The 24,093-nt window shown below is 31.9% G+C and overlaps 1 protein-coding gene across 15 annotated transcripts in view; it reads right to left on the reverse strand.

Annotated features, from left to right (window-relative positions):
* Positions 1-1,090: 1,090 nt before the first annotated feature.
* The window catches only part of LOC143256056 (zinc finger MIZ domain-containing protein 1-like), a 181,290-nt gene continuing 158,287 nt past the window's right edge, over positions 1,091-24,093 (reverse strand). For 11 of the 15 annotated variants that reach the window (XM_076512710.1, XM_076512711.1, XM_076512712.1 and 8 more), the window contains 13 exons: positions 20,462-20,755; positions 19,307-19,538; positions 17,415-17,885; positions 16,867-17,100; positions 16,331-16,481; positions 15,291-15,637; positions 13,551-13,811; positions 12,659-12,726; positions 12,182-12,327; positions 8,756-8,887; positions 7,249-7,421; positions 5,930-6,358; positions 1,091-2,979 (listed from right to left, as the gene is read on the reverse strand). In XM_076512710.1, coding sequence (XP_076368825.1) covers positions 2,806-2,979; positions 5,930-6,358; positions 7,249-7,421; positions 8,756-8,887; positions 12,182-12,327; positions 12,659-12,726; positions 13,551-13,811; positions 15,291-15,637; positions 16,331-16,481; positions 16,867-17,100; positions 17,415-17,885; positions 19,307-19,538; positions 20,462-20,755 — 3,112 coding nt within the window. In that variant the 3' untranslated portion in view covers positions 1,091-2,805. The remainder of the gene's footprint in view (positions 2,980-5,929; positions 6,359-7,248; positions 7,422-8,755; positions 8,888-12,181; positions 12,328-12,658; positions 12,727-13,550; positions 13,812-15,290; positions 15,638-16,330; positions 16,482-16,866; positions 17,101-17,414; positions 17,886-19,306; positions 19,539-20,461; positions 20,756-24,093) is intronic. The other 4 variants (XM_076512721.1, XM_076512725.1, XM_076512726.1 and 1 more) reach the window with 2 other exon arrangements.

A 24,093-nucleotide genomic window follows, 5' to 3' on the forward strand; every position in this document is an offset into this window, starting at 1 on the left:
TACACAGTCTAGATACAAATGTATCTCAGAATGGCTGGTATGGGTATTAACACTTTTATTGATAAGCAGAGAACAATGTTTGGACCTTCCTAGGTCATCTTCAGTATAAACAGGTACAGGATTGTTGGGGGCATTGCAGTTGGATGTTAGGTTATTAATTAATATAGGTATGAAGGTGTTCCTTCATACTGGTTTAATTTTGGTTTTATTTGCTGTATAAGTAAGGCTTCTTTGATTTTACATTTGCTTACCTACTTAGTATCTGGGAATTTTCTATGGCTATATTGTGTTTATTTGATTTGCAGTGTTCAAAAATGTGTGAAGGTGTTTTTTTGTGTTCTTTGAATATAGTTTCCACATTTCTGCTTGTTTCTCCAAGTGGGTTTCTCATCATCAAGAGTCTAGATATATTTAACTATATTTCTCATTGACTTTGTCTTACCTTTAGTAACTTATTTGCGCTAGTTTGGTTGCCTATACATATTTTGCCTAGAACCTTTTACAAACTACAATACATTATGATATAACAATACCCACTTAAGTAACTTGACTACAATTCACAACAACTAAACTATGCAACAAATGATTCATAAACAGTTACATAAGCAATCTTGTTGTTTGTTATAACTATACTTCTAAAAATACCTTATTTTAATGCTCACACAATATAAACTAAATAATATTCTCGTATTAAACTCAAATGAAACAGCTGTGTATATCTAACAGCTCTAATTTGTCTTCGTAGAAAAAATAAAACAAACAAGACATTTAAAAAACTTTTATTCACTCTTATTTTGTAATTAATGTAAATGGTTCCATTTAACAAGTAGAATGCAACTGTATCACCTCGACACAGTGACTGCTGAAACTAATTTTGCCAGTTCTGTTGAGTGAAAGCAGATAGTTTCAGAAACCACAAATGATTATATTACCAATGAATCTGTTAAAATAAAAGCATTTAAAGTTAATGTATATCTGTGGTAAAATTTTTCATTGTATATCTAGTTAACTATTTGTCTAAGTATCCTAGGAGCAAATAATTAGCTAGTAATGAAAAAGAAAATGCTTAGAAATACCATGTTAAGCCAGGTTTGTTGTAACATAAAATCTTTATTGTATAAATATGCATATCTACACTAGCAAGAAAGAACAATAAAAAATACAATAGATGGTTTGATATATGTGTGAGAAGCTGCATACATCATGATTTTAATTGATTTTTAAATAAATTGTTTCCACTTAGGCTCATAGAAAAACAGCTTCTAATGTTGTGCAAAAACATTTTAAAATTAATACAAAATAGACTGTACTGCAGAAAATACAGAGACTTTAGAAATGAAAATGTTATTTATTTTTTAATTAGTCTGGTTATGATTTTAGAGCCATAGAATATGTTATATTCAAGATAATAACAGTGAAGCTTACAAAAACGTTAACTAAAGTTATACAAAATGGATTGAGCAAATCAGCACAATCATACTGACAAAAGCAAATAAGAAGGGAAAAGTCATGAACATTGAGATAGAAAATAGAATGGTAAAATTATGAACAAGGTGAATTTATACAGAATTTCCTACACTATGTACATTTTGTCTGGCATGGCAATTATAAACTTGTCACAACAAAAAGATTTTTCTTTTTTCTCATTAGACCTGCCTCTCTCTTAAGTCATTGTAATTTGAAGTGTGAAAATTAAGGGGGTCAAAAATCAAATGGACACTTTTGACCTTACAAAATTATACATAAAGCTGAAAAGGTTATCTGAAATTGCACTTTTCACTCTTACAATTTTTAGAGTAAACATTCACTAAGAGTGAGACAAATGCAACATTAACAATGAATTAAGTTAATGGACAACTGGAAGTGAAGATTGACCTTGCTTCAAGTTCTCTTTGGCCTAAAATATGCAGCAGTACAATGGATTATAACAAATTAACTCAACAGATGCAAGAACATATACAATAAACATGAAATGCATACTTGAGATTGCATCAACAATGTTGTTGATTAATTTGGAAACCTTCTCACACAGATATACACTGAATAAATAGACAGCCAGAAACAGAAAAAAACAAGTACCACAATCACATACATGACACTGTGATAAGTTATATGTATGTGCAAGTTTTTATACATATACAAACAAATAAACATACATTTTTTGTATGTATACTTTTATACACACATACATATATGTATAATACACAGCAGTTGCCTTGAACCTGTTAAGAGCCTCATCCACATTTACAAAACACACATTTCTCATTACACAAAAAAACATTTCATTTTTAAAATAAGTACCCATATTTTTGCTTTTTTTTTACACAACAACCCTTCCTTTATACAGAACCCTCTGCATATCTTTAACTTTGCATAACACTTTGTTTTATAGAATCTTTTAGGTTAGAAAATCACACACACACACAATAATCACAAATCTGCCTGTCAAAGTTTTTGCTTATTCTTTCCTGATTTTTGCAATTTCCCTCTTGTGTTCTGCACTGTTCAAAAACACATTTTAAGGAAAGATGTTGACCAGAAGATCAACAACAGATCTCTAACCAACAAGTCTACTGGAGTTCAACACTATGAATAGGAACTCAGTCTGAGATGTTTGGTCATCCTTGTTCATTTAAACACTGACTCCTTATTTAATGTAAATTCTGTAAATAATTTTCATCTCCATATCCTAAAAGGATGTACTTAGAGCTCATGTGTATATGATGTCCTCATTTAAATTTTTCTTTAACTTCCAACATATGTGAAAATCAAAAGAATTAGTTTGCTATTTTTCTGACAACATGCCTAGGAGTCAAAAAATGCCAGAATGTCATCATTTGTGCTATTTGAGGTGGACATTGTAGTGTTACTGGTAGCTGCTGTTGTGGTTCCTGTTGTTGTACTTACATTTCCACTGAGCCCAGGGGGGTCAAGATAGGACAACAATTCCATAGGGTCCACTACATTTTCTGGTAGCAACTGAAATAAAAACAAGAAATGACACACCAATTTATGGTCCAAATTCATTTTAATTCCTAGTGTTAAAATGCGATGCTATAACAAAGAGTAATAAGGGTAAAAATGAAACATAAAGCTTTCCAACTTTTATATATTGTTTTACACATAACCTGTACAAAAATTTATGAAAACAGAAAACTTAAAAAATTGTGGGAGCAGATTTCAAGAACAAATTATGTAACTTTATTGTGTGCATGAAATCACAGATAGGTTACCAACATTGAATGCTAGGCTTAGGTTAACATGTAAGGAAAATCATGTTGGTTGGTCATATTTGTGGAATCAGTTCAATAGGAAATTGAAGCATTTTGGAATGGATAGTTTAGATTTAAATATAGTAGAGGCTGGCTGTAAGGACAGCTTTAAACTAAGATTAGACAATGGTGAGAGCCTGAATAATGAAGAAAAACAAGATATGCATAAAAGTATACTGGAGAAACAAAGTAAAGAAGCAGATTTAATGATAGGCTAAACTGTTATCATTGTAATGCTAGAAGTATGATAAATAAGACAGATGACTTTAGAACAGTAGTCAGAATGGAAGGTTCTAATGTAATGAAAATAACTAAAACCTGGTTAAATGTTTACAATTTTGAGGTGAGTTGCCTTATATGTAAAATTGGATTATATCCTCCTGAAGTTGAGATTATCAGAGTTTATAATAATGAGATTGAATCTATTGGAGTTTCTGTCAGTAGTCATAAGGGGAGAAAGCTTTTAACTGGAATTTGTTACAAACCACCAGACAAAATTTATCAAGAAATGATCTAGAAATTCTACAGTGAGGTAAAAAAAAAATCAACTGTTAACAATGTCATAATTATGTAGGATTTTAATTTCAGGCATATAGATTTAAAAATGTCAAAGTAAACTCATGGTGGAAATAGATTTTAAGAACATGGAAGTATGATTTTCTTCAGTAGTTGGTCAGGGAACCTACAAAGAACAATGCTATTTTATGTTTTATTGTTAATATCCAATATATATATATGGTTGATTGACTGGAGGTTGGGGAACGTTTGGGTGAAAGTTTTCATTGTTCATGATGTTTTGCTGTATGTGGAGATAAGGAATAAGAAGATTTTCATTCCAAATTTTAAAAGAATAAAACAAGAATCATCTGTTGTGAACTGGGCAAATAAATTAACTGAAAATATTTATCAAATGTGGAACACGCTTAACTCAAGATAAATATGTTCCTTATAGAGAAAACAAAAGGGAATTCTCTATAGCCATGACATTTGAATATTTTTGGGCAGGATTAGAATAAATTAATCTGTGAGACTTTTTATTAGCTATATTTTTTTGCATCAGCAAAACCAAGCTTGGTGCACACATATACCCGATTCAATTTTATTACTTGTCAGAATCTTCATCAGCCTACCCTAAAACTGAAATTCTTTTAGGCAAGAATAGAGTATACTGATCTATGAGATCCTGAGCATGATTAAATACATAAAAAGAAAAGAGGTTGACATCCTGAGTACAAAACTGTAATTAAATCGTGGAGTGGTCAAGAGATGACGGAGCTATGAGCTGAAAGTTTGTATTTGAAAAATTCATAGCTGTGAGGAGGATGCTTTACAAAATGATTTGGATTATTTGATGAGTTGGGTAAATAAATGGTACAGTTTTTATTTATAATAAATACAAGGTTATGCATGAGGTATATTAAAATCTGAACTATCAGTATAATTTTGATAGGAATGACTTTAACAGTGTTAAAGCAGTGAAGAATCTTGATGTTCTAGTTTGTCAGTCTTTTAAGCCATTCAAGTAGTGTATTGTTGCTAGTGGCAGGACAAATAGGATTTTAGGTTGTGTCTACAGGAATACTAAGAGTGAACACATATGTATATTATTATTTCATTATGTAAGTCATCTGTAGGCCACATTTAGCCCACTGTGTTCATTATTGGGCTCCTTAATTTAGGAAGTACATTAAATTGTTGGAAAGAGTTCAGAAGATGGCTACTCGAATGAAACCTGGGTTGAAAAACTGTTATATGAGGACAAGTTAAGATTTATGAAACTGTTTTTTCCTTGAAAAAAGAAGAATTAGAGAGATCTAATTGAGATGTTTAAGAGTGAAAAGGGAATTGATAGTGCTGATATTATTTTTTTCACACTTAATTTTGAGAATGACATGACTAGGAGACCCAAACATAAATTTTGGCAAGCAGTCATTTTCAGTAAATCAACTTTATTTTTCAAACAGTGTAACTGATATTTGGAATGGATTGTTTTCAGGTGTGGTGAATGCAGTTAAATTATAGGAACAACATAAGATGATACTATATTCCAAGTAACAGCTTAAGACAACTTATTTAGCAGTACAAATTAAATTATTTAGAAATAATAAATAAAACCTGTGGTTTAAAAATATAAAAGTTATTTTAAATAAAATTTGACAGCTTATTTAGAAACAGAAATTAGAAATGTTTAAATTGAATTATACTGGCAATAGGATATCTTTGAAAACAGCATATTCTTATAAATCACAATCATCTGACAGATCATAGTCTAAAATATATGGTTTATGCAATTAAGGTTTTATATGTTTATACTCTTTTAAAATTACATAAAATCTTTTATTAATAATTTTACTTCTTTTATCTTCCAAACTAACAATGGGGGTAATACTGGGTGAAAAGAAGGCTTTGAACCACTTAACTGAAATAGCATTATTGTGTTATACTCCCCAACTAACTTGAATAAAATCACATTTCCAATTTCCAATTTCAGATTGAGAGTTTCTGACAAAATGTTTGGAAAACTAATCTACAATATAGTAACAGTATGATAATAACAGAAACCAGTGTTGAAAGACACACAAAAAATGTAAAAAAAGACCCTAAATTAAGTATGTATATGCTGTTTTTTTTCAAATTCTACATTTGTTGTTACTTACATTAAGTCCTTCCTGTCCTTGACCTTCACCATCTATGACAGCAGCAGGGTCAAAGTTGAGGTCATTTAGATCAGCAGCATGAGAGAGTGGATTATCATTGGTCACTGATGAAGGCTGACTATTGGCTGGATTGGAATTGCTACTGTTGCTATTCCCTTCAGTACTGTTCCCATGAGGACCAACAGATGATGGTGGAGGAATACTTGGAGGCCCTCCATTACCAGGAGTGTGAGGGGTATGAGGTGTATGGGGAGTGTGTGGACCATGCTGCACCATGCCTTGGTTCTGTGTAGATGAGGAGGTGAGTGGTGCATTCTGTTGGTGACTGGATGACTGCTGAGCTTGGCTGGTTCCAAGAACAGAAGCAGAAGTGGGTGGATGAAGCATCTGTTGGTTACTTTGATCATGCATACTAGGAGGACACATTTGCTGTAAGTAAAATAAATTGTTTTGTTTTAAAATATGATTTATCCCTTAATTATAACTACTACTTCATACAAGCACAACCATTAATGCTACAGGCACACTATCCTCTTATGACACATGAACATTAATTGTGGCTATGTAACATTCTTTTGTACATGCACTGTTATGATATTTAACAGAGTTGAATTTGATGTAACTATCATTATACTAAATCATTCATGTGCATAATTCATCAAGAGCACATAAATGTAATATTTTGATAAGTTTCTCAGTCACAAGAAAAAGGTAACATAAGATAAAAAACCAATAGTCCCACCCAGAACTTCCTGACTAACCAGATAACACTTCCAGGTAAGGTAACAGACCATTGCCAACAATTCCAGAATCTAACCATCACAATGTACCTTATTTTAAGCAACCACTTCTAAACACCTTAGTTCATCAGGAAAAGGTAATCATTTATTTGGACTTATTATCATTTCTTTTAGAGTCAATAAGATTTTTTAACCTCTAGTTAAAGGATTAGTAGCATTATTTTTTTAAATGAAGTGCACTTATATTGTCTGTTATAAACAAGTGTGGTAAAAGGTCAATACAACACCTGGTTATGTGATTTTCTGAAGAAGTTATACTTAACAGAAAGAAAAACAACATAATTGATAAAATAAGTTAGGAGTAACAACAGTAAACTGTTGAACTAGAGAGTGATAGACATGCATTTTGATAAAAAACAACATATAAATATCAAAAATAACCTGACATGCTAATAAGAGTAAAAATATTGTCAGTTTATATTGATTCTTCAGGAAAGGGGTAATTAAAACCATTAAGCAAAATACACAACATGAAAAGTATAAATGATCAGTAATGGTTCTAAAAATGTAACAGTTTACCTGATTTAGGGTTTTTTCCATTGCAGCAAGAGGGTCTAAAGATGCAACACTACTATTAAGGTGAGAAAGCGGATTTCCAAAGTCTGAAGAAAAGTCATAACTTCCATTCATTCCTCTATAATTCATGGTATTTGGAAAATTGGAGCCATTTGGAACTGGTCCGTTAGCTATAGCTGAAGGAAGAGAGAGATAGGAGAATATAGGAATACTACATTTCTATTGTAATTGACTGTAAAAGTATTTTTCATCACACAATTATTAAGAGTAATTACTTTTGGTCAGTGAAAATGAAATAATTGTTTTAAATTAAATTTATACAAATACTTTTCATTTTTAATATTAATATTTTCAACCCTGAAGTTTGCTTGAAGGGGGTATAAGCTAAACATACTGGCAAATATTAACAATGTTATTTTCTTTACATTTGCTGACAGTGTAACAACTATTCTGTTTAATTAATTATAGCAGAAAGTATCAAATGTGTCAAGTTGTAAGCAATGTTGTATGTTCCCACACAAATGTTTTGGTAGGAAATATATATATATATATATATAAATGTCAATACCTAAAAGTCTGTAATTTACCATCATAGAATTAATTAGGTAATGTCTGAAAATTGTCATTTCTGATTTTTAACTGTTATTTCAATCAGCTTTTAGTATTCACAAGAAATAAGTGCAATTATAAACCCTGTAGTTCTAAGTACATGCAAATAGAAAAGCTTTAATTTACTGACTTTTAAGAATAATTATCACAAAAACCTAAAAATATTTATCAGAAGTGTGAAAATAAAGCAAACATACTTCTGGTGTTTGACAAAAACAATGCATAGGCTTCAATTCAATCACTTTTAAACCTAATTGCATAAAAAAATCCTGAAAGGGCTATCAGTAGTATTGCTGTCACATAAATCTTCAAGACTTGTGTTTTTTATCAAGAAAAGGCTACTGACTTGGAAAAAATTGGTCACTAAATGTATTTTTAAGCATTGTTGAGGTCAGCGATGTCAAGAAAACCCACTTTTAGAGAAATATATATGTAAAAACGGCTTGTTTGGGTTGAGAAAATATTTTATGTAAAATAAAATAATTTTATGTAAAATATTTTCCCAAATGAGCAGTTTTTACATATATATTGTTGAGGTCAGTTCAAGACACTTTCAACTGAAATGTTTAAAAAGGAAGAGAGGGAAGGAAAGGGATTTGCATTCATTCATTTGTATGGAAAATGTGATATTTGAAAATGATATTGATAAATGTCAACAACTTTCAAAGATCTTCTTTTAACAAATATTTCAGATGAAACTATTTGAGATAATAATTGTATTGTGTTGTTACTAAAGGTTTAAGCCAAAATAATTAAATCAATCAGGTCTCCTGGAGTAGAAAGAAATGCAAGAGTGAAGTAAAATTTGCCAATCTTTCAATTATATGATTTGCATGTTTGAAAAAATCCAATTTTCTACTTGTACAGCTTTCAAGTTAAAATTCTAGACATTTGAGCTTACACTGCATATCTGGAGGAGGCATAGCAGAATATGGAGACAATGCTTGTCCCATTTCCCATGTACTTGTTGTTGGCATTGTCATACTACCAGGAGACATAGCTTTCAGTTTCTTCTGAGCTGCACACTGATCTACTAATCATCAAAAACAAGAGGCTTGTTATTTTGTTTTCATACATTTGAAGTTACTGTGAATTAGATATCTTATCAAATGACCTATTGAGTCAGTATTGTTAAACAGTGTAAATATGCAAAGTAAACAGAAAGATGGAACAGAATGAATGTGTCTGAAATTCAATACTTCACTTTATCCAATTATAAGTTTTATTTAACTACAACAATGCATTATTCAAAGTTTCTATAATGCAACTGTTGGACTATTCAAATAATTATTTCTTAAAAGAAAAAAATAATTACTGAAAATATTCTAACATTATAGTTTTGCTATTTTAGTTTTTATTGAGCATTGCAAAATGGGTCTTTAAATAAGGTTATTCTCAATGTTATGTGTTAATTTTGTTTCTGAAATAACAGAGTTCCAGTAGCACCTCAAATATCATTAGTGATAATTCACTAGAGATCAGAAAGCTTGAAGCACATTGCAAATTTTTTGTGGTAGTATCTTTAGCAAATATAATAGTGAAAACGTTTACTGACATGTGCACAAAAAAGATGCTTAGTTACCTAGGTACTTTTAATATCTGTTTATTTCTACAGAGATTGTAGAAAATAACATATGCATCAGAAGTATATAGATACAGATATAATATTTTAATGTAAGACAGTGGTGCACAAAGTCCGGCCCACGGGCCAAATCTGGCCCACAACGAGTTGCTAAGTGGCCCGCGATGTCCAACGGGAAAGTCAAACATAGAGAGTTCACACGTTTATTGTTCACACCTGCGTGAAGATTAAGCGCTATAAAAGAATATGCATAAGATTAGATACTGGATGGTTCCATATTTGTGTCGAGCAATAAAGAAAATTTAACAAGCAAACCTCGTTAATGCATAGGAATTTAATCATTGGCGCAATGACGTAATATTTCCGTAATTATGAAATCTCATGCGTTCCAATTGTTCTTTGAGATTTATTTACAAACCCTATTTTGATATTATTTCATAACAAAAATGGCAGCTAATCATGAAAGAAAAGATGATGATGAAAACCGGCAGTTTCATGATGCTTGGACTGTGCAATATTGTTTTGTTCAACAACAGAAGAACGTGATTTGTCTGGTGTGTCATTCGACAGTAACAGCGGCAAAGGCATCCAATATAAAGTGTCATTATGAGTCGAAGCATAAAGATTTCCATAACGTTGTCGGTGATGAACGATCAGCTCAAATTGAATCTCTGCGGCAGTCGATGAATCATTAGCAGAATGTTTTTTCAAAGCAGTCAGCAGATTTAGGTGCAGAATGTGAGGTCAGTTACGATATTTCTTTGGTGATAGTGATATCTGGCCGACCTTTCACTGATGGTGATTTTGTCAAGCAATGTATGATTACTGTATCAGAAAAGTTGTGTTTGGAAGCAGTTCGCAAGCTACAGATGGTGGCTTTGAATCATATGACAGTTCAACAAAGAATTTCACACCTCTCAGCAGATGTGACAAGGCAGCTTACAAATAAAGCAGCCAACTTAGTCTACTTCTCTTTGGCAGCAGACAAGTTGACTGACATCAGTTCAACAGCATAGCTACTAGTTTTTGTTCGTGGTGTGTCGTCATCATTTGATATCACAGAGGAACTAATCGGCATGGGTTCCATGAAGGGTCAGACAACTGGGACTGCTCTATTCAAGGAGACATTATGACTGTGTACTAGTGTTTCTTTGAATTTCATGAAACTGGTATGTGTGACAACTGATGGAGCACCAGCCATGACCAGAGAAAGTAGTGGGCTGGTACCACTGTTGATGAAGCATCAAGGAAAGCAGAACAGACAGTTGAAGTTGCACTGTATTATTCACCAACAGAACCTGTGCAGTAAAGAACTTGGTTTTCAGGCACTGATGGCATTAGTGATGAAAACCATTCATTTCATCAAATCACGAGGGCTCAACCACTGTCAGTTTCGAAGTCTTCTTGAAGAATTTGATTCAGACTATGGTGACCTTGTGTATCACTGTGAAGTGCGCTGACTGAGTCGAGGGAAGATGCTCAGAAGATTCTGGAAGTTCATTGATGAGGTGATAGAATTCCTCAGAAGCAAGAACAAAGACACAGAAGTGATTTCCATGACTAATCTAGCATGGCAAGCTGATTTGACCTTTCTGGTCAACATGACACAACATTTGAATGATTTGAATTTGAAGTTGCAAGGCAAAAATCAGCTTTTCTGTCAGCTTGCAACGTTGTTCCGGCAGCAAGCAGCTTCAGGCAACTTTGTGCACTTTCCCACTTTTCAGTCACAGCTACAGAATAATCAGGACATTGACACACAAGTTTATTTTGGGAAGCTAGATACCTTGCTTCAATCCTTCAACTCACAGTTTCATGACTTTGACCAATGCAGATTGTTGATGAAACTTTTTGCTGATCCATTCAGTGTGTCAGTGGATCACTTGTCAGCAGAATATCAGCTCGAACTTACTGATCTCCAGGCATCTGATGAACTGCGTGCTATTTACCAAGAAAACAGTTTGCTTGACTTCTACAAAACGTTGCCTGATACATTTGCTACTCTGAAAGAGAACGCACTTGTCCACACCAGCATGTTTGGCAGCACGTACTGCTGCGAATAGGCTTTCTCGCATATGAAAGTGAACAAAAACAACACTTGTAATCAGCTGACTGATGATCATTTGGAAGCAGTCTTGCATCTTTCAACGTCAAACATCAAGCCAGACATTTCTAAGCTTGTAGAGGACATGCAGCACCATCCTTCGCACTGACTTTGTGACAGTTAATGTATCATAACATTTCTTAAAATAATGTGCAAACTCTTTGATGTAATCGTTATTTGTGTGTTCTTAAATGTGATGTCCATCTTGTGTGAAACAACTGTAGGACGATTTTAATCTTCACTTTTTTGTGGCCCCCAACGGTTATGAGAAGTCTGTTTGTGGCCCCTGACTCAAAAGGTTTGTGCACCACTGATGTAAGATATAAACTCTTTAAGCATCTTATAAACATCTGTGCTTTTAGTAAATTTTCTTTTATAATTAACAAAAACCTTACCCATACAGAGTAACATAAGGTATGGAAAAAATACTAAAAAATGTAAAAATTCATTTAGTAAGATACATTACTTTTACTAAATATCTTGTATATACATTAAGTATAAATACTTTGTTACTTATTTCAAAAACAAGAAAGCAAAACTTAAATTTCATGTGTAAAAACATCTTAGTTTGTTTTTCTTGCTACATAGCTCAAGCTTTAAAAGTTTAGGAACCATTCCTGCAAGAAGATCTTACAATATACCTTGTTCATGCTCTAGCTTTAAAGAAATGGGCTTCCAATTAGCAGAGGCTTCCATTGTTACCTCATCTACATCAGAATTGTTGAGATTTGTTAAGATGGCCCATATATACTGATCAACTTCTAGGCCTTCCAGATATGCTGTTTTACTAAACAAACAAAGAATACAAAACAAAAGAATATAAGTTCTGAAGAAATTTGTTTTGAATTAAGAAAGCACACTTTTGTGTTAGGAAAACACACACAGAAGTTTGAGGTTTATACATTGTGTAGATCATCAACAGATTATATATTTAATTATGCATTACAACATTGATATGTGAAAATTGGTTTTCTGATAATATTTTTTTATGTTTAAAAATCTCCACATTTCAAAATTTCTTTATTGAGTACAAGATACTTAGCAATGAACTATGACTGTAAAAGTTGATGCAATACAATAAAAAACTGTACTGTGATTGAAACTGTGTATGAGCTTACTTGCATACTGGACATCTCCAGACACCTCTTTCACAGTTCAGCTGGAGGTAGGATTCAAGGTCAAAACACTGTAAAAAATAAGGAAATTGTAAAAAATATATTATAAAACACTTTGACAATAAAAATATCAAAATACTACACTGGAATATTATTCATTCTACAGCTAATACATTACATGTGTGTTTATGCCAAATTAAAATATACAATTACAAAAGTTTCAGTACTTAAATTTTTATTAAATGAATGTCCTCAAAACTTAGCACAAAAAATTACAATTTCAGCAGTTTTTTTAAATGGTTTGAATTTGAATATGGTTACTTGCATGAATAAAAAATTCATAGGCCTATATGCACATAAAATACAATTTTATTGTGTTTGTTTATTGTTAAGCACTAAGCAACACAATCAGTTATCTGTGCTCTGCCCATGACAGGTATCAAAGCCCAGTTTTCAGCATTAGAATGCCTCAGACTTAATGCCCATCATTTTATTGTGATTTAATATATTTGAAAAATTCTTGCATTCTATGATTCAGAAAATAGAAGCACAGAAAGTGAATCAAAAGTAAGAAGAACCTAAAATTTTCATGTTTTAAGAGATGGGATTGTGATCCTTCAGACGTGATTTATCAATTGTTACTCAAGACCATGTTTTGTTTGTTAGTATATGACTTATGAACTTTAATTATTTTTTAGCTAATGCTTTGTTTATTCCATTCATTACCAGCTAAACATTTTAAATGCACATTAGCAAATGAGTTTTCACTTGCTAAATGTAGTATTTCTATTCACATATATATTACTACAAAGTAAAATTTACCTTAAAACACTTTTTGGTGATGAGATCTAAGGAAGAATTAGCAAAATGAAACTTGTTATAGTTTCACTCTCACCTGTATGTGTTTACAGTCTTGTCCTCTTGCAGGCAAAGTTACTCTTTTAAAAGTAATTGGACATTTGAGTGAAACTTTGATAGCTGTTTGTTCTACACTGTCTTCGCCACTTATTACACTGTTTGTTGCTGCTACAGTATTGAAGTTTCGCTTAATTTTAGAAATACAATGTTCAGCTGGAAGAAGCCTGTTGCGTAAGAGTCCCTGAAGTACTGAGCGCACAGTTGGTCGATGAACAAGATGTAACAAAAACAGGTGGGACTATGCAGAAAAAAAAAGATGACATATTAGTAACTTTAAAATAGAATGATTGTTTAATAAGTAAACATATTTAATTGTTTGTGGGCAAATAAATATCACCATAATTTTAAAAACTGCAGCTTCAGAAACTTTTTGTGTTCCTGGGATAAGCAATTAGCAAAAATGCATTTGTTTTGTCAAATGCAGCAGGCCAGTAGTAGGATTATTAAATAATAAAGTAATGGACTTTAGATGGAAGAAAGCAAAGCAACTGCAAAGTAAGATGATCACCTCAATATATGTGCATGCAGGAGAGATAATAAGAAAGAATTAAACCCCTTTATTAAATCCTGCTGACAAGACATCAACCTCCTATGCATTAGGAAGGTGAAACTGACAATAATGGACAAGTCCACTAACTGATAGGAGGAGGCAAAAAGGGCAATTGTCCAGGGGCTCAGGCAATTGAAACCTTTTTATGCTGTAAAGCCTGCAAAGCACCTTTAGGCTATATCTTAATTTAATCATAAAAAGCATAGTTTTTGGCTTTTCTTTGCACACAGATGCTTGATACATTAAGGATCATTGAAATAATAATGTCAGTAATAATTAATATACATTATAGGTTTTGCAGATATTTGTTATTACTTTATTAACATTTTGTATGCTTATGCTGTGAGCTAAAACTAGCTGTTACCACGTTTTTTCTCCTTGTTTATGAGCTCTTAAAAATGTTAAAAAAGAGAGAGAAAATGGGCTCAATAAAGATGCTTCCTCCAGATCCTGGTTACAGAAGACCTTCATTGAAATTATAAAGCTGGAAAACAAAGTATCATATGTCGGGGAATCAGTAGAATATTATACAGCAAGAGGGCCACTAGTAACATCAGTAAAGGATTCCTCTTCTACCTTCTGCAAGAAAGCTGGTCTACACATTAGGGGTACTTCTATTAGCACAATCCCTAAAATTGTCTCCTTGTACTCAACTCAGATTTGAAATAGCACACAATATTATGACACTAAATAATAAGCACAAGCTTTAAAGAAAAATAAATGTATATATAGATATGTGAACTATTTCTTTTTCTATTGTAATATATAAGATAGTTATATATTTTACTTTTGTTAAATGTTATAATTTGTCTTAGACAAGTCAAATTTATTATGTCATATATAAAAATGTATTTCTAATCATATATTTATAAACAAAGTTACAAATCACCTACAGAGTGGATTTCTATATAAATCTGCAGATTTAGTGAAAAGGCTACATGAACAATTAGAGCTACTTTACTTAATAACCATGTGAATGACATTTTACTGCATTAAAGTTAAGTTCTACATTCAAACAATTTTTTCAACATCAAAGGTATTCATCTACTTACACAATAATAACTTGAAACACTAACACTTATTTTGCTGCACCCTGGCTGACACTTGTCTTTCTAACAGAGAGGTTTGTAACTTTACAAGCATAATAAAGGTTAACCTTATACTCACACAACAACAGGCTGTGACAGTGATTTGTATTGTATTGCGACCTGGCTGGCACACATCTTTCAAGTACAGGGGCTTGTGTGATGTCTTGTTATCTCCTCTGTCAATGGGTACTGGTGTCGCATTCACTGACACCTGAACTGATGCTGGCCAGTTTGTATTCATCTGTCGATCTTCATGATGAAAGCACTTCAGTTGTAGCTCCAGGTCAGATCTCCACATCAGAGTTTGGTAGACTGATGGCTTCAATTGGAAGAAGTGGTTACTAACAGCTAGGTTATGTTCTAGCCTAAAGGGTGGCAGAATAATCCCATCTCTAACAGGAAATGTCAGTCTCAGTTCATCGTCTTCTGCAGTACATTACAAACAGCTATGTTATACTCTAAGGCATAATATGAAATAATAAAATAGTAGTTGTGTAAAAGATAAAATTGTTTTGAATATTGAATTTCATTTATGAATAGAAATGGTAATTTTAAAACAATTTGGTAACAACAAATCTAACTCTTTCACTATCATTGCCCCATCTATGTCTCCATCTAGACAACTGCAATGTAAGATTGGAATTTTGTATTCTCCGTCAAGTTTTAAAAGTTTAACAGTCTGTCAAGTTTCAGTTAAGTATATAAAATATGACAACATGTGTATTTTTCTTTTTTGTATGTCTAAAAATAAACTTGGCACTGGGTAAGTTATTTATCAATAAACACAGGAGTGAAAAAGACAAACAAAAATAGAACCCAATAATGGCATTACAATGATGTATAAACTTATTTATAAAAAGAATTACAGTATGACTATCAAGGTGTTCTACAAATATGTCAAAATAAATAAGCCGTAATGATAAATTTCTAGAGGTATATACACCTGTTAACAGTGCATAGCTATAAGATAGATGTAAAATGTGTGCACAATTGCAGCCCTTGTTGTATAAAAAAAATTTGGTTTTGAATAAAAAATATTAACCTACATTTCCACATGACTCACTCATTTTTTCTTTAATAATTTTATTCATGTAGAAAAATAATTTTTATTTAACTTACTTGTTGGAGGTATTTGTGGTTTCATGTCTGGATATGATGGTTTTATGTCACATTGATTGGGTGATATATAGGGAGGCATGCTACTAGAAGCTGGTGTTAATGGTGGTGTAGGATTTCCTGGGATTGGTGAATGTTGATAATTCATGTTCCGCTGAAATGATCCAATACAAAAATAAAAAACCGTTTGTTACAAAAGAAAATCATAATTGTAAGCTTACAATACAGTTTATTTACATATCGCATCAACATTTTCTACACATTTACATGATAAAGATGCAAAATACTAGGTAGTCATAAACAGTTTTAGAAAACTTGATTTTTTTTATTTACTGACAGAACATTTGTAATTTTTTGTTCAGTTTTCCAGTACTTTCTACTCTGTAGAATATAACTTCTATCATACAATGACACAAATAATTTTGAAATTACCTAGACAAAATATTTTTTTTCTAAACTAATAAATGTTAAAATAAAACCTATAATTTAGTTGAAGACCATGTAATCACTTTAAGTTTGTTTTTCTCCATAGTTTCTACCTGAAAATTTTGAGGACCCATGTACTGATTCCCGTTGTACTGTTGTTCATATGGTGTCTGCTGAGGAATTCCATTCATGTGGCTCTGTGGATAGTACTGTTCTTGTTGTGATGGGTATGGAGGAGCTTGTTGTCTCATAGATGGTCGCATTTGTTGGGGGTAACCAGTTGAAGGAAGGGGTTGCTGTTGTATAGAGGGTGAAAACTGGGGAGGCTGTTTTAGATACTGTACCCCCTGATCACCATGAAATTTGAAAAATACTTTATTTAAGGATTATATTTTAAAACAGTGGTTAGTGAAATGATATCATATGTGTTAACTAATTACTTATATTTATGTTTTTTCATTGCAAAGAAATAAAAAACGTTTAATATACTGTTCTGATATCAATCACTCAACACAAAGCAAGATCAGTAAGAGAAGCAGATGTTTTTTTCATCTAATTTTAATTACTTGGTCAAAGATTATATTGAATTTTTATTAAACAAGATTTTTTCATAGTTTTTTTTAAATAATGTAGATAATATCCATCCAATTAATGTACTTACTTGTGTTGTGTTGTATGACTGCTGAGAGGTAGGTCCGTACTGTTGCATACCTGGACCATACTGATGAGTCATGGAATTGTTGTACTGTGGTTGACGCTTTTGAATCATATACTGGGATGGATTGGGATATGGAGCTGATCGACTCCGAGGCCCCATTGTAGAAGGTGCCATAGGGTAAATGGTCTGTCCAGGTCCTCCCATAGGCTGTACACTTTGAATTCCAGATTTATTCACTCCAACTGGTCCATTGATAGCCATATGGGAATTCATATTATTAGCTGTACTCATAACAGGAGCATTTATGGGGATCAGGGAGTTGGATATAGAACCTGCCATTGATGGCATTGGCCCTCCTGCATTATCACCCATGTGGTTATTCATGAGATTCCCCACAGGTGGTCCTGAAGCCATTCGCTGTGAGTTTGGTGGACCATATGTTTGCTGGTACTGTTGATTTGACATACTTTGCATCTGTAGGTAAAAATAAATAATTCACAAAAATTCCTTTAACAAAACACTGAACCAAAATTGTACTGATTTACTTAATCATGCTGAAAGAATAACAAGCACAAATACATTGAAATTTTAGCACTAAATGTATATATCAGGAAAACAAGGGAAAAATTTAAAATAATACAAATTCAGAAGAAATATTTTAATTCTGAAAAACTCATAGAAACAGACTAAACTTGTTATAATTAACAGCAGTGTTGTCTTATATCATTGTAACGATTGACATATTTTAAAATTTCACCCTTTTATATTGTGTAAAGAATATATTTTTACTCAGTTATGTTCAAGTAAATTTTTCAGAATTTTCATGCATGTTTTGCATGTAATTTCCGCATCTTTATAAGCTGGATGTAGAAAGGCCATATACTTGCACTAATTCTCTACCTTTGACAAAATTTATATACCATAACAATTGTTTCTTAAGGCTTATACTTACCTGGCCCTTTTTTGTGTTATTCCCTTCTTTAGTGAGGTCATATTCACTTTTAGAGGAGATATAGAGACTTGTACAAGTTAGTATGAGTTGGTTGTTTATTTTCCTCAAATATATATGTGTATAATGGAAATTATCTTTCATAAAGATAATTAAATAACTATTGGATACTGCTTTATGACCTTAGTCTACCCTGTCAGTGTAGTATCTTCATTATTCTTAACCTTATCTTTTACTGTGTGAATAAATTATTTATGATCTCATCTCTAACCTATGATGAAGTTATGCTTTCAACCTGCTCTTCTATCCAGCAGTCAGTTGAACTTCATAAATACAGAAGTTAGCTATTACATGTAAAAGACCTCAGTTACTTTCAAATTTACACCTTATATGTAAATAAATATTTATTTTGTAATAAAATAACACTTAATCAGTAAGTGAACTCAAACAAAATGATTAAAGATTTTAATTTTGGTTGTTTATTGCTTACAGTTTGTTTACTTTTCCTTTGCTATTCATTTTAAAAATTATTCTCTGCACGACATTTCTGGAATGTTTGCAAGTGCTTATGATTATCGGTTGGAATTCAGTGTACCTAAATATCAAACTAGCATTTTTTTTCTCTCTTTTATGTAGTATACAAAAAGAAAAGAAATATAATAAGGTAATAAAAATATGCAGAGAAAAAGGCACTGACATCAATAAGTTTTATAAAATCAAGCAGTTGTAATATTCAAGATTAGCAGGATTGCCTTTATTTCATTTACACATATTTTGTTCTTATTTTCATTGCTTAATCTAAAAAAAGCCACATACATTGAAGTTATGAGCATTAGAAATAACCTTGTTTCATTAAGTATACTAGTTTACAAAAACTTGCTGAGCTAAAAAGCTGTGATCAATATATCAAGTGACTATAATCACACAAATGTTATCAAACTCTTACATGGTTATGATATTGACTACCCATTTGTGTCTCCTGTTGCTGTTGGTCCTGAAATGCTACTACACTAGCTGTGGCAGTTGCCGTTGCTGTGGCGGCAGCTGCTGCTCGTGCTACAAGTGTGGCAGCACTTAGAGCTGTTGAGGATCCTTGGTACTCTCCACCAGCATCTGGTCCACCAGTTGCCATGTTTGGTCCAACTCTTGTTCCCATAGATGTTGAGGTAGGTCCATAACTGAAGAAACATAATAAATTATATTTTTTCTTATTACAAAGAAAGGAAATAAAGGTATTTATGTGTATGATATTAACACATTTTAATTTAATTCAGTTGAATTTCAGTCACAAACACTTAAATAATCCATGTGTTAACTGACTTCATAACTCAATCTATATTCACTGTTTATTATAATAAAGTATACAAGTAAGCAAAAAGAGTTAAAGACTGAGAAGGCTATTCAATATTTAGTGTAAATTATGTATAAATACACACACACACATTAATTGTGTAAAAACATACAATTAAACAGAAATTTTGATAGATATAAAAACACCAGTTTGAAGCTTCAGTTTCCAACAATATTTAAAAACAAATTAGATGAACTGGACTTATGTTTATATTATATTATATTATATTTAATATACTTATATTTCTTGCTGCTGGTAATTTGCTCAAAACATTTTCTTTACATCTTCATAATTTTCAAAAACATTCATTTTTCTATATTTTGCTTTTCTCTCTTTTAAAACATTTTATCTATATAACATATATTTAAATATATTGTTGTTAAGTGAAGATTTTAATTCATATTCTTTATGTAAAGTTCCCTGCTGGTATAGCGATAAGTCTATGGATTTACAATGCCAAAATCAGGGGTTCAATTCCCCTAGGTGAACTCAGCAGATAGCCCAATGTGGCTTTGCCGTAAGAAAACACACACACTTTACGTACGAAAAACAACATTAAACTGAATTTTATATTGTAAAAGGAAGTTCAACACTGCTTATATCACACACATCAATATATTCACAGTAATGTTGACAATACTGCATTTGCTTCTATCATACATATTGGAATTTATTTTGATGAATTCAGTCTTTTTTTGTCATATATAATCATATATATTACCTATATTTGTTCATACATTATAAACTCACCCATTATATGCTGGTGTTGTTTGTCTAGAAGGCATACCCTGTGGAGGATAGGATTTGGGAGGCATTCCTCCAGGGTATCCATGTTGACTTTGTGAGTAGGGACCTGGAGTTACTGATGTATTTGTGCCATTGTATGAGTTGTGAACTAAAGGACCACTCTGTGTGTTAGGTGACATTCCCCAAACTGTTGTGACTACAGACACCTGCTGTTGGGCAGCATGAGCACCATGAGGAGGAGGCCCATGACCAGTTGGGGGGGTTTGTTGCCAACCCATAGCTGTCATAGTTGAATCACTAAAATATAAAATTTTATGAGATAATTTGGTATATACTCTATATTACTGACATATATCTGTTCTAATACATTTTGTTATTGCTCACAGTTTTTAGCAGACAGTGAAATTTATTTTACAAAGATTATTTTATGTTTTATTAAAAAAGTTTTCACTAAATCAGTAATGATAAAGTTATATCTTCACTTATATGAAGTCCAATTAATATACTCAATTCAGTGCAACTGAAGCTAGTTTTGAAAAGAAGAAGAAAAAAAAAAAGAGTTCTGAGGGTCAAACTTGAAACTTGATGTAGTCACACCCCATCATTTCTGGGTACCTTGCAGGAGTGGCAAGAGGAGGCACTGTCCCCCCCCCCTTCAGCATATGTATGTCCCCTGGAAAAGTTTCTGCAGATACACATGCCATATTTGGTTTAATAATAATAATTTTCATTATCTCCAGTGTACTTTTGGAAAATCAGTTTTTTTTTTCATTTTAAGAATATTTTATATTGCAATAAAGCCATCAGTTTTAATATTTTTTGTTAAGAATTAGTTACATAAGCAGAAATATACCCAAATATACATAACAATTGTTTATATTTTATCTAAGTTTGAAGCTAAACCAACAAAAACTTTTAACAGACAAATAATTTTCTTCTGTAACCACAAACACAGATGAATGCATACACACACACACACAAATGCTGTGTCATAAATGTTCATGTGTTAGGACTTCTTTTTAATCTTAGAAACTGTTTATAACATGCATATAGAACAGCATACACATATACACAAATGCTGTTCTTCTATATGCATGTTATAAACAGTTTCTAAGATAAAAAAGAAGTCCTAACACATGAACATTTATGACATTCTTATAGAACTTTTAGCTGACCTGATTTGTTTTTAAGATTCTGTACCATAACATTCCTAATACTATCAGATAGCCTCATAAACAATATATTAAGCATAACCAAACACTGGAATTCAACTGCATAGCTACTTTGTTACAATAACTCATGTAATATCAGTTGGAACCACATTTACCCATGATAATAGCCTGGATTTGGTGTCACATAAAGATCATAAAATATTATTAAATGTCTTGCTCAATTGTAGTTCTTTCATTCAATGAGTATTATTTGCAATTGGTTCAGAGATATCACTAGGATAATTATGGTGGCATGTGCAACATTGAAGTTCATCCTAAAGATATTCAGTTGAACTGAGATTGAATTATCTTGGTGACAAGCATTGATAGAAATTACTACCTGGCTTTTAAAACCAATTTTGAACTGTGGATTACTGCATTTTGTCTTGGATAGATTTGTGTATAGCAAACTGGAGTCACAGCATACTGAGGTAGATATGATTGGCAAAATGTAATACCCACTCTTCTAATAGAATCAGAGGATCCAAACTATGCCAAGAGGATATTCCTCATACTATTACACTAACTTGAGCAGCTTGCACTGTTGGAATAACAGAAACAAGATCATGCACCATAAGTGATTTTCCTCATTATTGCTATTATACAGTCACTCTGGAAAAATGATGAAATGCAACCCATAAAGCCACTCAAAAAATGCATTGTTCATAATTTATACTCTTAAACATCACTGAAACTAAGATCAATGTCTGCATCTGATACAAACTGTTTTTATTTTGGGTTTTTATTGCTATATGACAGTGTTTGTAATATCCTTCACATGGTATGGTGAGAAATAGTTGAATCCTAACTATTGTTGAAGGAATTGGTCACCTGGGATATTGTTTGATATCTGTTACACTTTCCACATAAGTTCACTAATCTTCTCTTTAATTTGGTCAATAGTCATTGGCTAAAGTTTTTCCTTGTTTCATCTGCTATTATTGATATAAATGTCTGACTAACTCTTCAAAGATATAACATCTGATAATGCTGCTGATGCTAAAGGGGTACTGACATACCATTTTGAAGTTTAGAGAGGGATCTCACTATTATCTTACAGACTAACAATGGTATGATTACCCCCTCTGCATTTATGCCTGACATGTCATATAATCAGTTTGTTTTACACATTTATATTAAAACTGATTGTTGTACAAATGTGTTTGGAATCCTTATAGAATTGCATGTTTCAGTGCTTCTAGCTACTATAATTTCAATTTTCTCAAATTTATGTAATTGCTTTACAACCTGGCAAAAAGCACACACTTCAACACTATTAACTCGCTTATCTGACATGACTCTGATTTTATGTTTACCAAGTTTGCTTGCAAAAAATGTTTGATTGGCTATGTCAAATATTTAGAGTGTGTGTTCACACACACGTACATTCTACGTACACAGTGCTCTATGTATGTGAACATACACTCTAAATATTTGACATAGACAATGAATCATTTTTTGCAAGCAAACTTAGAAAACATAAAATTGTGTTCATATACATAGAGCACTATGTTTGTAGAAATATGTATGTGTGTATAATTTATTGTTGTTTTACAAATTAATTGGTTAATTGTCACAGTTTGAGAAAATTACATAAGAAACTGATTTCCTCATGCAAATATTCCAGTCACTTACTGACACCAGTGTCATTGCAGCCAATACTTAATATGATAAATACCAACAATACTATAGGTAACTTCTTTCTAAGTACTAAATATATTTTCATTTTCTCATTACAGTGATTGAAGCTGAAAGATATTGATGAAAATATGAGAATATTTTTGTATATTTCAACTTCCTGAATAATTTGATCATCAAGATGAATTTTATAAAGATTAATATACATTGCTGCCTTATAGTGAGTTCTGGTTTGACCTCTCCTAAGCTAGCCAAACTTTGTGAAAACCCTGTAAAAGTTAGTGACAAAAAGTATCAATAATAGTGAAGATATCTTACTGGTCCAATGCAGTCTAATCATTATAAAGTTCATTTCATGTTTTACACAATATTATGCTCATTATTTATCAGTAATGTAAGCAATAATGATTAGCCTGTCAACTCACACTACAGAAATAAAATTGCATTAAATTTATCATGTCGTGTAAATCAGTATATTTCATTATTATTGATACTTATTTTATATTACTTGTAATTAGATTGTGGGCTTATAAATTAAATTATTATTAAATATTATTAATATCACAGTTTACAAATAATAGAGGCCATTTATATATATATATATATTAATGCTTGTTTAAACAAACTGATGAAAACTAGCCAATTATACCATAAACTTCATTATAAGGAATAGTAAGACATCAAAATGTTATTGTTTATGATACAAACAACCGTGTACAGATGGCGCCATTGAAGTTATAGGTTTTTCTCTGCTTTTGTTTGAAGTTAAGCACAAAGATGCCTAAT

The sequence above is a fragment of the Tachypleus tridentatus genome, chromosome 7 (genome assembly GCF_004210375.1).
Source record: "Tachypleus tridentatus isolate NWPU-2018 chromosome 7, ASM421037v1, whole genome shotgun sequence".
In the NCBI taxonomy this organism is placed as follows: Eukaryota; Metazoa; Arthropoda; class Merostomata; order Xiphosura; family Limulidae; genus Tachypleus; species Tachypleus tridentatus.